The 14785-nt window shown below is 35.9% G+C and overlaps 1 protein-coding gene across 2 annotated transcripts in view; it reads right to left on the reverse strand.

Moving 5' to 3' along the window:
- Positions 1-14785, reverse strand: part of LOC149085225 (gamma-aminobutyric acid receptor subunit alpha-6-like) — a 48864-nt gene that overhangs the window by 22741 nt on the left and 11338 nt on the right. For both annotated transcript variants that reach the window (XM_089233102.1, XM_089233101.1), the window contains exons 3-4: positions 4686-4753; positions 3629-3852 (exon numbers count right to left, since the gene is read on the reverse strand). In XM_089233102.1, coding sequence (XP_089089228.1) covers positions 3629-3852; positions 4686-4753 — 292 coding nt within the window. The remainder of the gene's footprint in view (positions 1-3628; positions 3853-4685; positions 4754-14785) is intronic.

Genomic DNA, 14785 nt, shown 5'->3' on the forward strand with positions numbered 1-14785 from the left:
AAATACACATAAAGAAGCATTTTTTTGTGTAGCAATGTGGGGTCGGAAATGAAAAGTGTTGGTGGAAAAAGACGAAATGCTGAAGAAATGAAAAAAAAATTATTTACATTAATAATTACAGTAAGTTATCAAATGTGCCACCACCAGCATCTAGCAAGTGATTGGCGTACCCTTTCAAAGTGCCAGGTGTTTCACAAACAGTTGTAGAAGCGACTGAAAGTTTTGCATACGCAATGAGGTCCTCATCAGAGTTTCTTCTCCAACACTTTTCATTTCCGACCCCACGATGCTATACAAAAATTGCTTCTTTATGTGTGTGTATATTACCTTCCCCCAAAGTTTGGCCCACGAGTTCAGAGTTAGCCTGTACTCTTTGTTAAGGTTATGAACCAAAATCTAACGTCTATCACATATATTTCTCTAATTACAGTGCTTTATACATGATAGCTACAATGAAGAATAGCTATATGAAGAATGAAATTTCAAAAAATTCACACGTACATTAACAGATTTGAATATAACTCAGGAGCATATCATACAATCCTTTAAATTTTGGTTCATAACTTGCATCATTACTAACTGTGAAAATAACAAACCATTCCATTCATAGAATTTTTTCAATCGTGTTTCGAATATTACATGAATTTCACTTAAAATTTGACATAAAAAATTTTTCGTAGAAAATGAGTCTAAAATTTATTATTGTTTTCTCCATTTTCGGACACTTTATGTGAAAAAATGTTACTAAAGTTCACTCCAGTACCATTTTAAAGAAAAGTGACAAGAAAGGTAGTTGGATACCCAAGCCTCCCACATGGGTGGGACTGACAGAGCTCCAGCCCGGGGCAGTTCTTGTCATTTTTTGATTTTTCACACTGTGAATTTACTATGTAGGGGCAAGTAAAATGTCTGGTTAGGGGTCCACTAAAGGTGCCAGCCTGGGGCCCTGTTGCAGGATGTGGAGAAATGTATATGCCTTTAACAAAGATAAATCCCAAATGAACAACATACGTTGAGCATACGTTTGATCAAAGCAAAAACATTTTTATTTCTGGATATTGAAGATCGCGTACAAATTTGAAAAGTGCAAGGGGGAAAAAACTGGTTTGTTTTCTCGATTTCTCTTAGGGCCAATAGAATTTTTATCGCCTTCAAAAATGATAAGTTATACGTTTGGTGTACATTCGGTGAGTTTGGCTGGATTAAAAAGTGACATAATCAATTTTTAAGCCGCTGTGGTGGTCGAGTGGTCATAGGGACGGACTCGCATCGCGGGGATCCGGGTTCGAGCCCCACCGTCACCACAGTGGTGGTCGGCTGGAGTTGGTTTTCTGTGGTTCCCAACTTGAAGGCGCAAATGCGAGCCGATTTCCCCGTTAAAAAGTCTCGCCACAGAGAGCAACAGTCCTACAAACAGTACAAATATTCAGTCACTACACATCACTCACTCCACTTCTGAGATATAGATGGCAGCTCTGAAAAATCATACACAACACTAGATACGCACTCAGACTGTTAGGTACACACACACTTACACTTCCGGCACAACTCACTAGGTAGTAAATTGCCTATGGTGATAGACCTGAGTTGTGCTCGGTTTGGGAAAAAAAAAATCAATTTTTAAAGCATTATAACTCCATAATTATTGGTCAAATCAAAAAACTGAAAACACTTTTCCATATTAGTTTTTGACAAGAAATCACATGTGTAATTATTAAGCGGTCGATAGTATCCACTCCGTATATTTATACAGTAGTAAAAACACACGTTCATCTAAATCAATTATTTTCGCTATAAAGGAACCAAAGACTGTGAGGAAGATAATCCTGCGCATGTGGTTGAATTTTCATTGGCCCCTTTTTTTTCTTTTCATCCATTTGGCGAATTTGATTTTTGGCCGTTTCCCAATAATGAAAATTTTCTCTGCTAAAATTCCCTTATTCGATAGTGTAAAATTGGTTTCCCTGGATTGGACTAACTAGAAGGAATATATCGATCCCACTTATAACATTTGTATAATAGTTTATCATGCATATATATTGATTGTAATTGCATTTTTAATTTGGTTGCTGTATTTTTAGAATATATGACATCCATATTTGTTATGGGCATCTTTTTCTCAGCCACCTCGTTGGGCATTTTGCCTGTTGTGGCGTTGTATTTGTATTGTATAACGTTTTCTCACTGAGTAAGACTAATTTTCGTGGCCTCAACTCTAACAATTCTCATTAAGATTTCCCGTTTAAAGCGTTTTCTCGCTTACAACTTTTTTTCTTGGTGGTTTTTTGGAAAACGTTATAAGCGGGATCCACTGCATATACTACTATTATGTTATTTTTTGAATGTTGTCCTATTTCAAGTCCTTTGTTTCCAGATTGGTAAGATGCGTATTAATACAAGCCTCAGTCTGGAAGTCGAAGTTATTCAGACTACAACAATGACCACCTTCATTCAAAACTGTTTAAGTGCAATTAAATCTGGTGAAATGACTCAAAGGCAAGGTTTTTAAATATTAAATATTTAATATTTAATCATTTTAAAATACTCCGAAGCACCATTAAAAACAAACTTAAAAATTCATTTCCTAACAAACCAGGTCATTCCAAGGGTTTTAGTGGCGAGGAGGAATTAGTTTTTGCCAGTCCGTTGACAAAATGTGTTATTATGGGTTCCCAATAATTAAGCTTCCAAAGGCTGTTAAAAGAGGGTTTTTTGGTCAACAATTTGTAAGACTGCAAGTAAATTTGTTTGTAAGATTAAGTAAAAATTAAAAAAAAGCCATATAAATATTCTATTTTTATAACTTAAAAAAAAAAAAAAATATATATATATATATATATATATATATAAATATATATATTTCATTATATATGAAATCAATAAAAATTTCATTATAAACCCAGGAACTTCTTTGGCACTAGCTCTTCATTTAATGCTTTAAGATATGAAAATGTGAAGTGGGTCGAAGTTAACCCAAATACAAGGGTAGCATTGGCCAAAACTTTACTTTTTTTATTAGCTTAAGTTGAAAAAATCTGTTTATTATTTAGATATCGATATAAGATATCCTATATTGATATCAAAAAAGGTTACTAAAACTTCAAAGTAGTAATATATTGGGTTTATTGGAATGTGATCATTGATCATTTTTGTCGCACCACGGTCATTTTCTGCACACGAGGGCTAATTAGACCGGGACCTACAATTTATTGCCGATTCCGAACGGCAGGCTTGTTTTTTATACTCATCGAGAGGTTGGTACGCTAACCCCTCGATGGGGGACTCCCTGCGGTAGCAATTTTTTGCTGGGGTCAAGTCGCCGTTTTTTTGTCGTACCCCTGTCAGGAAAGTTTTCTGACAAGGACGAACCGGGTATCGAACTCGCGACACCTTTAAACATTCTTTGGTACTTTAGGCGAGCATCTTATTGACCTGGGCTACCGCGCCCCTATTGGAATGTGAATTTTAAATTTAAAAAAATATGGGCCAAAATAGCCCGCGTTTACGGTATTGTTTTGGACACAGATGGAAGTGCTGTTTGTTTTTATAAATTCTTCAGAGGACAATATTAAGGTTTTCTGACATAAATGAAATTAATATACGTACTTGAAAGCAATTTTTAACTTACCTCATAGAATATTTCATCTGCCCATCTGATCGCAATCGTATGAATTTATTGGGTACCGTGACTTTGTGAAGGTATGAGCTTTTGCCGTTCGTGAAAAATGTATCTGGAATCCAAACTTTCTGCAAGAACTTCCAATTCATGGAAAATTCATCGAGTCTTGCTCCTTCAAACCGCAATCTATGATCAATCCATGTTTGCCGGAAGTAACAGTCCATGGAATATGTCTTTCATAAACAACAAATCTTGTCAGAAATCGATTTTTTTTTCAAGGGTACAAAAATAAATATAATTATTAATTTATATATATACTTTTTAATTTTTTATATTTACATATTTATATTGTTAATAGTCAGAGTACATCACATTATAACTACGAGAGTTATCTCTTTTTTTCTGCGTTCTAAAATTTTCATGATTTTAAATTTCAATGAAAAAACGTGGAAGTTGTAGGTAAAAAAGAAAACAAGACTCAGAAATCACCAGCGAATAAAACAAATCGTGGTCATTCTGACCACAACGTTTGAAGTGAACAGACGTAAATTTTTTTCCACTGAGCAACCGAGAGTTAAGATTTGGTAACCAACCCAAGTGGGATCCTCGGTCAGCGAGATAAGTAGTTATATATTTTTCCTCTGAAGACGACACCAACTGTGTGTTGAAATGCATTAGGAGTTTTGCATTTTCCGTGAATTTCACTTTGCTTTATTTCCTTTTGCATTGTTTCTAATTTGCTTTATTCGTTGGTGACTTGAGTATTATCAGGCAAAGTTTATCTACTCTTCTATAAGAAAACAAGAGTATTAAAGTTGGATTATGATATGTTTCTTGGAACTGCAACAGATGCATTAGCAGCTTTTAATTCAATGCTCTGTTTACTGACTTTTTTTCACTTCTGAATTATCTTAAAATAACTGTGGGTGCTGCTATTTTAGATCGTTTCCCGTCTCGAAATAACGGCTTGTGAATGTAGTTCATGTTTTGAAACTTATCGGGGTCAAAGAGTTTCGAAGGTTTTTTAATGAATACGTGAAAAAAAAAACATCAAGAACTTGCTTACCATTTCTGACTCAGAAATTGGACCGAAACTTCTGATTTCTATGTCAGTGGTGATGATTGTCGGCTTGTCTGAAAGGATAGGACGTGGAGAATTTGAAAAACAACGTAATTAATCAGGAAAAATTTGTGTGAAATTATTCCGTTGAAGTGGCATTGATTTATTAGAAAGGAAAGTTGTGAGACACGAAATCGATCCAGGGCCAGCCTTACCATACGCGTTGCTCGGTGAGGAATTGTCTAATCGCGGAGGTACGAATAATTTCCTCTAGTTTCTTACAAACTTCCTGTTATATAGCGGATACCTTTTTTACTCTCCTTTTGAGCGGCATTAACGAGATATCTAGCCTCCTTAAAAGCCTCTTATTTCAGCATTTTGACAAGCCCAGATATTTTGTAAAGCTGATTTCTCAATGAAACACTTTCCTTATACCCCTACTTTTGCACAAGCTGAAAATCGGAAGGAAGCCTACTTTATTTAAAAAATATGGCATTTTGAGGGGGAAGGATTTTAGTGAGATTACTGCTGGGCCGCTTAAAGGGTCAACAAAAAATTTTCTATCTGAGTCCTCTGGAATAGTACTTTTAATGTACAGACTTTTACTTCGAGTATGCGCCAAAAATGGAAGAAAGAATAGCATCTAAAGCATAAAACAACTTTTCCCGTAAAATATTGTACATGCTATTCTCTTTCTGATTTTAGAGATTTTGAATTAATGAAAATACATATACAAGGGCCACAACAGAGACAAATTGCCCAACGAGGTGGCTGAAAAAATTTACTCATAAAAAATATGGATTCCAAATATAACGAAAATACCCAACATAAAAGCATATATCACCGGGGGGGGGGAATTTAATAATATACGTGTATAAAATGCACTGCCCATAAAAAAGATTGTGTCTTGACTAAGTATGGATAGCTTCCCTATTTATCCCACTATGTCTATCGTACTTCTTTTTAAACGTGCCAATTGTGTTAGAGTTTACGACTCCCGGAGGTAAGCTATTTCATTCATTGACAACCCAGCCTATTAGAAAAAAAAAACTTGACACCACAACCTGGAATTGCCCCTTACTAAACGATACTAGTGTCCCCCTTGTCGAAGTAGTTGATTGACGGTGTATTAATAACTCATGATCCATCCTATCCATCCCGTTAAGGGGGTCACATACCCTTTATCATGGAGGAAAAGTTAAAATATCATTACAAATACTATTTAGCCAATGATTTATTAGACATTTTTTCACATATTTTTGATTAAATATGCTATCCTATGCCACTGTAAAATTTCACATGTCTCTAATGCTTAACTTATTAAAAATTTAAAAAAAAACATTAAAAACAGCTTGCGGGCATGATAAAATGACATGACATCAATATAACCATACAATATTGAAATTAAAATAAAGAAAACGATTCATTTCATAAAATGAACTAAGAGATGGAAATTTCATTGACTCATTCTTATTTAAAATTTAATTTAAAATTTAAATTTTCAAAAAAATTAAAAAAAAAAGAATTTATTTTTTTATATATCAAATATTTATGCATGGATCTGATAACTACTCTTGATCCATCCAGCAAATAACGGTTTTTTGTTCATTTTTTAAGGCTTATAAAGTATATCGGAACAGTTTAAATACGTATACGACAAGATTGTGCGGTAATATTCCCTTTTTTGATCAATACTTTTCAGTTAAAGACAGCAGTGTCCTAAAAAAATCCAGGTTCTATTCAGTAGCTCAACTACCATAAAATGTGTTTATCTTAGTGAAACATAGGATGTCCGGCCTAAAGGTATTCAAAAGTAATGGCTTATGGTGAGACTATTATCACACACGATTAGTTATAAATTTGAGTTTCATTGAAGACGGCCACTCCTCCAGTTTATTTGCATAGTAATAAAGTTCAATGTGAGAACCATCGGTGGCTCTGCGGATACTCTCGAACGGTATTCGATCTTTTGTCAAGTGTTTAATAGCATTTAGGTCGATGCCATACGAGCGTTAACTGCACGTACGTGATTTTCGGCGTACTCTTTGGAGTGGGGATGAAGATTAAACTAGAGTTGCCAGACGCGAATCGCAAATGGCAAAAATCGCGCAGCAGTTCACGACGAGCGGTTTTTCTTCATTATGAAATTGGTTCCTCCGTGAAAAACAGCGCTCGTCTGACAACTGGTTGTGCGTTCCGTCAACTTCGGCGTACGACGATAATCGCGCGTCTGACGTCGGCCTTAAGGTGTTAATAAATCGACTGCTGTAGAGATAGATACGCTGTTGATATGGTTATGGGAGTCCCCACATGTCAGTTCGTACACGGCAGTTAATACGCGTCACTGATTTAGGTCAGCTAGCCAAAGCACGCAATAAACATCACGTTGTGGCGTCCGCATGCTGACTGGCGTGAAAAGTCTCAAAACAGTTGTCGATAGTGCGCTTATGCAACCTTGTTAGAAAACTTAAAGCAATCCCCTATCGATGGCGCAGCACTTTCATTATTAAACATATGTGGTTCGAGCAGCTGTTAAGTCCATTTTGATCACCTTTAGCTCGGACATCCTGTATTTTGAATTAAAAGTATTTTTGAATGTTACCTGGGTGAGTAAAGTAGTTAAAAGTATATTTAAATAAAATTTCTAAGTACCTATATTGCCATCATGACATGGTAATTGTTAATTAGAAATCGAAACATGATTCAACTGACAATTTTTACTGGATATACTTAAAATATCAGTTCTTTTTTTACAATTGGGCTTTAAACATGTGTTGCATTCTTTTTGAAAAAAAGGTAATAAAAAATCAGGTCTTTTACAGTAGAGATGCGTTCAATTTTTTTCAGTGTGCTCATTCAAAACTAACGAAGGATGTAAGTAATTTTTAAATGCCCCTTCCACGGTTTTTTTTCCTCAAAAAGTAACAATTTAGAGCGATACACAAACAGCAGTTTCTACACTTTGTCGTCGTATAAAAGAGGTTCTGAAAAGGTGAGATAGATAAAAAGATAGGGATGGAAATTTGCCGAAAGATGAAGAGGAAAAATGAAGTGATAGGGAAGCAAGCAAGTCCTAGTTTCAAGCAAACAAAAGAAAACTGTCTTGAGCTAAAACCAGCAGACGCATCTCTCAGACAGACAGATGAGTTAAAAGACAGAATGGGAAGAGGAAGACGGCACCATATATCTCTGCTACTGGAAATAAAGGAAAGAAATAAAACAACAACCTAGAGAAGAAACAGAAACCGAGAACAGAAACTCTTCGAACGATGTCAAAGTAAAAAAAACAAAAAAACAACGGCACTCGAGGTCGGTCAAAAAAGTTAAGGACTTCACTTTGAAAAGTTCATTTTGTGAAATCACCATTTCGGAACTGTTGCTCATAAGCTAAAAAGACTTGGTATCTTACGGTTACATGTTTTGAATTACCAGGACAATTGTATCATTTTTACTGCGGAAAGGTAATATCTAGTGTGAGACTATAATTTTCAGTATATAACTTTAGAGTCTGTAATTTTAAGAACTCGCTATGGGATTTTTTAAGGCTACACCGATTGATTTATATATTTAAAAATCAGCAAATTTATTTTATTTCATTGATTTGACATTACTGTTGGATAAGTTCCCGAAAGGAGAAACATCTTATGGTATCAGAAAATCTAGGTTGATATGCCAATGGTCGATGCTATACGAATATTTTGATTGGAAATTCCGAATATGTAAAAATGCGGATAATACAGTTTTTGATAAGAGTAAAGGAATCCTCATTCTCGGATATCCCTAATATAAGAACAGAATCTAAGAATGCAATGACTGAGACGTATCTCAAACGACAATAAAAAATTCAAAACCTGTTTGGAAGACTTCTAAGAGCATGTTCGGAAGAGTGTCAACACGTTTCCTGTCCCGTGAATCACATGTGGCTCACAGAACGTGACATTGTGAGCCACATGTGGTTCACGAGATTGGGAACGTGTTAAGTATTTCACTCCATTTCCATTTTTCATGGCAACTGGTATAGTTTCACAAATTTCAAATTAATGTTCAATGCGATTTCTAATGTTCCATTCAACCTCCACCTTAATTAAATTCGAATGCGCCTAACTGCAAAAAAGATTTTACATGAAAATGGTTTTCTTCAGGCGCTTATTTGAGGTACCACAGAAGATGTGTGGCTTCAAGTGGTTTTCGCTATTGAAATTTATCATGAATCTTCGAACTACCATGGAACGAAACGAAATCGTGAAACACTTTTTGTACAGCTACGTGGGAAGCATGCCAAACAGGCGTGAATCTTGAACTGTCATTCGTTGTGGTCGTATATATTCCTTATCGATTCCGTCAAATATTTTGGCATATGAGTGAAAATGCGCAATATTTTTATGTCACATTTGTTTATGTGGCATTCAAAGCGATCCAGATTCATATTCTGTTTTTTTCGCTCTATCTACTTTTTTTTGTATGAAGGAGTAACAGCTTAACCACCAATTGTCAAATGACAACCGTATAGAGATAAGATTCAAAAGCTTAAAAATATATGAGTACATCAGCATTTTTTAATTTCAATATCACAAAGTAATTGTAGCTTGAAAAATAATTGAAGATCTTTATTCATATACAAGTTACGCAAACAAATCGAATTGTGTACCTCAAACTTTATTAGTCTGCACATAGTTTTTTTAAGGAAATAAAATAAGGAGCAACTTATGAGAATATCAGTTATGAGATTAAGATCCTGGAAAAAAGAAAAGTATACAATGTGCAGCGTACGGTATCAACCAATGTGAACTGATAACCCTGAATGCGCATGCGTGATTCATCTACATACATTGGGAGAATTGGGCAATCAGTATACCATATATCATCAGCCGACGTAGATGACGATTGCGTGAAAATCCTTATGTTTGTTTCAGCACTTTCCATTGTGTCACGTTTGTGGTATGTTGTAAAATCTACCTGATTGAAATTTTTTTTTTCACCATATATTTTATTTTACTTTATATATATCTTCAACAGAGACAGCACCACGTGAGTTTGTTCATTAACCCACAAGAATAATTTTTTGCTGTATGAAAGGGTAAGCTTATTTTACATGTATTTTCACCTATTTCCTGCATCTCTTGTTTATTATTCACAGTTTATTTATGTTAAAAGTGTGTATGTATAGTGTGATTGGATTTTTTGCTGTTGATTTCGTTTGTTGGACTTCTGATGTGCTGCATTGAACAAAACCGTAGTGGAACAAGCACTTTTGTTTAAGGCTCAGGCATAAAGTGCTTTCAGAAACGCGTTTTTTGGTATTTTAGCCATTCTCTGTGGTGTTTCCCTCGATGAAGAACCCCCATTTCTATTTTCTTTCAATATTCATCTTCGTTGCTTTTTATTTAGCACACTATATATTCTAGCTGCCTTAGGCGCTAATATTGGTTTGTTATTACGTATTTTTATTTGTATGTTTCTTGTTCTAAAAAATTCTTTAGTCTGATTTAAATATTTGTGCTCAAATATACAGGGTGATTCAGAACAGAGGGGAAAAACTTTAAGAGGTGATAGAATAAATTTATAAATTTACTATAGTGATACTAATTATATATATATATATATATATATATATATATATATATATAATATATAAATTAGTGATAATAAACTTTTAAATAATTGACGCATTGAAGGCTGCCATATATATAAGCTATAAGCAGTGAAAAAAATATAATATGCACATTATTTCGTATGTGGCATAGTGAAATCTGTCATGAAAGCCTTCCGCTATGGCCCTCACATAATGAGGCAGGGCCCCTAGTTTGGGATCTTCAGCGGGCCCCCAAGCCAGGCTTTTGACAGACTCTTCTACAGTGAATTTATGGCATGAAAAAACAAAAAATGATGGTATTTGTCCCAGGCTACAGGGCTGCAGTCCTGTCAGCCCCAGCCTTGTGGGCCATGCTTTTCGCATCACCTCAAATCCAAGCCGAAGGCCGGTCGTCCACTGGAAGCTACTAGGATCGAAAACAAGTCACAGCATAAGTCGCGTGTATGCGCAAGACCGTTATATTAGTCTTGCGCATACATGCGATTTGTTTCGCGACTTATTTACGATCCTACTACTCGTGGAAAAAGTGTTTGATCATATACATACATACTAATAATGCGTTTAACACACAAATATTAAAAATAATTATTTTTTCTCCCAGTGAGAATTTTTGTTAAAATCAATCATTCTAAATACAAAATAGATGTGAAAAATCGCGTAAATTTATTCTAATGTGATCTTGAAAACCAGTATATCAGGGGTGGCCAACACTTAGCCCGTGGGCCGCATGCGGTCCCCGACTAGGTAGAAATACTGTGCATTACTGAATTAAAAGTTATTGGTTCCAACAGCAGACTCCCTAATTAACGGACTTTATACATTCATTATTTCTAGTGACGAAAATAATTTGCTATGTACTCACCATGCCACCTTTTCAGACACTCAAATTGCTTATAAAGCTTGTTATGGACATTGTCTTTTCGTCGTATCGTTGGGTAAGTTATCTACGTAGCTGACTGCATATTGGGTATTCCGTTCACTAAGACGAAATTTTTTCGAAGTGGATGCCAACTCGCAATGGCACCTCGAGTCATAGGCGGAAATAGACTTGGAAGTCTGGGGGGAACACGGTCATTATTGCTGGGGCAGCACGATTATGATGATGTGAATTCATACATACATATATACATTAGATCAGTCGACTCCACCTTTGACGCTAGTGCCCCCCCCCCCCCCATGTCTCGAGAGTCTGGCAGTTCCACACCCGGCAGCGATGAATATTTGCACCGAAAACAGAAGAATTCATCTAAATTCCGACATGGCAGGTTGGTGATATTCTACATTGCATTAGGGTAGATTAATATCTTCAGACACTCAGTGTCGTGTCAGATACAGCAACCATTATTTAACATAAAAATGTCTGTCTGAGCTTGCCGATACGATATATATGAATACGTTCACTGGTTTTACCCCACATGTTGGGGTACATCGAGAAGCTATCCATACTTAGAATAAGACAACCATAATATTCTTTATGGGCATTGTTATATTTTTTATAATATTTGTGATTGTGTTTTTAATTGGGCTGCTGTATTTTTGAAATACAGTATATGACATCCGTATTTGTTATGGGCATCTTTTTCTCAGCCACCTCGTTGGACATTTGGCCTGTTGTGGCGTTGTATTTGTATTTGTATTTTATGTTGGAGAATGTTTGCCGTGTCTGATACGACACGGTGGGTGTCTGTAGATATGAATTTACTCTTAAACTGACACTTCTTCAAAATGAAATACCGATATCCTGGTTAAAGCAGGTAGCTCATTTAATAAGAATACACGTTTCGCAAATCTGCGTTTCTTGTAATGCCATGGACGTAAAAGTAATGGTGTATGCACATTTTTTTAAATCTATAGGCAGATAGTCTGCCTGGTCCATCCATTGCCATACTAGAGATATATTTCACATAGAGATATCTTCGGATGTGGTGTTAGTCTATCTTATCTTGGTACCATCACGTACTTACTCATTCTGGATGTTCAATACTGTCCATTCGACAGGATTTTGGCACGCTTTCCATCCCAATAATAAAACTTCTCTCGAATTATACCGGTGAGTGACTCAATGCCTTGAGCGTCTATTCAATTCGTGTAGTCTCACGGCCTGCCGCTCTAGAAAGTGTGTCCAGTTAGGGGGTAAGAAAAAAAATCTGAAAATTGAAAAAAAAAATATACGTTGTGCTTGTAAAATTCTAATTATGAATGTGTTGGATGGAATAATTAGCAGAAACTAATTCTTCGATGCATTGCATCTTGCTGGGAATGTAATCAGATAAACAGTGATTATGTGTCAGTTTATGGAAGATGGGGAGGATTATAAAGCCCAGGGTAAAAGCGTAATGACTAAATTGCTCGTGTTTCACCATATTATTTATGGTGCAGATGCACGAGTTCTCCAGGTCATTTTACTGATGCGGATTATACACCGGAATGTCATACAAGGTGCTGCCCGCGACGCTGCAGCTGTTGGCTCTCGAACAGAGAGAAGTTTGCCACCACTGCAGTATATGAACTGGCAACACCCAACTTTGGTGGGAAATAAGTGTTAGATCACTCTTTTAAAAAATATGTTAGCTCGAAATAATTGAATGAAATAATGTTTGGGCAGAAGCAGGGTAGCCGGACAATACATTAAAAATGAATATATAACATCATTTCTATCATTATAACTTTTTCCTTAAGCGTTAAGAGATGGCTCCCAGGACATATCTTTCCGATGATCTCAAAAAGCTGATATTTTCCATGTTAAAGACGGAGTTTTTCAAAAGGAAGTTTCAGGATTGTTTAACAGTGTTCAAAGTATAGTGAACTTTCTTTAGAAAAAATATTAGAGGACTAGTTGGGGGGGGGGTGTTTTCACTGTAAATAGCAAGACGCTTTGTCGTCCTGTAATGTGAAAAATTCGTTGAATCTCAAAACCGTTTATGGATTCGAAAAGTCACAATTTTTTTTATAATGTCCACGTCGCCTTCTGAGTTCACAGTACGCTTCACGTACTGAAGTACTGCCTACACGAACCTTGTTCACAGTACGCTTCACTTGGATGAACATTTTTCCTAATCTGCATGCTGTCGTGCATGTCCAAACGTTAAACGAAAAAAATCCAAACATTAGCTGTTTTTCCGATCAATGCACTTATCATTAAGCTGTTCTCCTGTTCTTCTCCTTACGAATTTATCGTAGCCATTTCCAGTTTTCCAGCCTACTGGGCAATTATCCAATCCTGATTCTATTGTGCTCAATCTTTTCTGATGGATTATTTCTATAGAATGTATATAATTATTTCATTTGTTGAATAAATAGAAGATACTCTCCGCCACGACCCAGCCTCCCAGTAGGTGAAGAGAGGAAGTTGTCTTGCACAACAGCCCTGGGCGTGAGCGGTCATCAATCAATCGATAAATTAATACAGTTTTCCAGCTGTTTCTTGACTCTTCACTGTAAAGTTAGTTGAAGCATATTGTTTCTGTCAACTATTTTAGAGCTGACGTGATTTTGCATCATTGCCTACGAGACCTCTTCTGCTGCCAATTTCAATGGAGTTTAGGTATTGATTGCAGTACTTTCTACTCTTTTCTCGTGAAATATAGTGTAAAGTATGGTTGCCTACACGAACCTTATACTTTGCCCACTCTGAATGCAGTTATTTCGGGATGACACAATTCTTTTTGGTAAGCGAATTTCTATCACATCTCCTTGTGATTCCAGGTGTGCGATATGCTCGAATCGAATCCACTACATCCCCCCCCCCCTCCCGCACTAGTCCTCTGATATTTTTTCCAAAGAAAGCTGAACCCTCTAATTCGAACTCTCAGTTAAACAAATCATAAAATTTCCTTTTCAGGAACTCGTTTTCCAATACAGAAATGATCGGTTTTTCTGACCATCGTAAAGATATGCCCAAGGAGCTATCTCGTGGCACTTCGGAAAAAGTTATAATAATGAAAAAAACCCCGTTGTATTCATTTTTCATGTATTGTCTGGTTACCCTGCTCCTGAGCACAAACAATATTTCATTCACATATTTCGAGTCAACATACTTTTTAAAATAGTGATCAAACAATTTTTTTCCGGGGATTGCCAATTCATATACTGGTTTTCAAGGTCATATTAGAATAAACTTGATTTTTATTATTCATTCCTTATTTAGAATGATTGATTTTATACAAAAAATTTTTACTGAGAGAAAACAGAAATCATTTTTAATACTCTATTTGTTTTTGAGTTTTAAACATAACATTGGTAGTGTGTTTGTATACAATCTAACTCTTTTTTGCCACGGGTAGTAGTAGCTTAAAGAGTATGACCGGCCGAAGGAGGATATTCAGCGCACGTGAAATTTAAGGTGATCTGATGTCGGCATTGGTCGTATTATGCGTCATATTAAATGCCTAGTACCTACTTTTATTTCATAACCACATAACGTTACTACGAGCACTCGCCACCTTTCACAAAAAATATTTAAATTCACGTTACATGGTGATATATACAGGGGTTGGACAAAATAATATCAACA

This window comes from Pholcus phalangioides, unplaced genomic scaffold (genome assembly GCF_987345545.1).
Source record: "Pholcus phalangioides strain wild (caught in Gottingen) unplaced genomic scaffold, Ppha-v1.0 ptg000007l_1, whole genome shotgun sequence".
Taxonomy (NCBI): Eukaryota; Metazoa; Arthropoda; class Arachnida; order Araneae; family Pholcidae; genus Pholcus; species Pholcus phalangioides.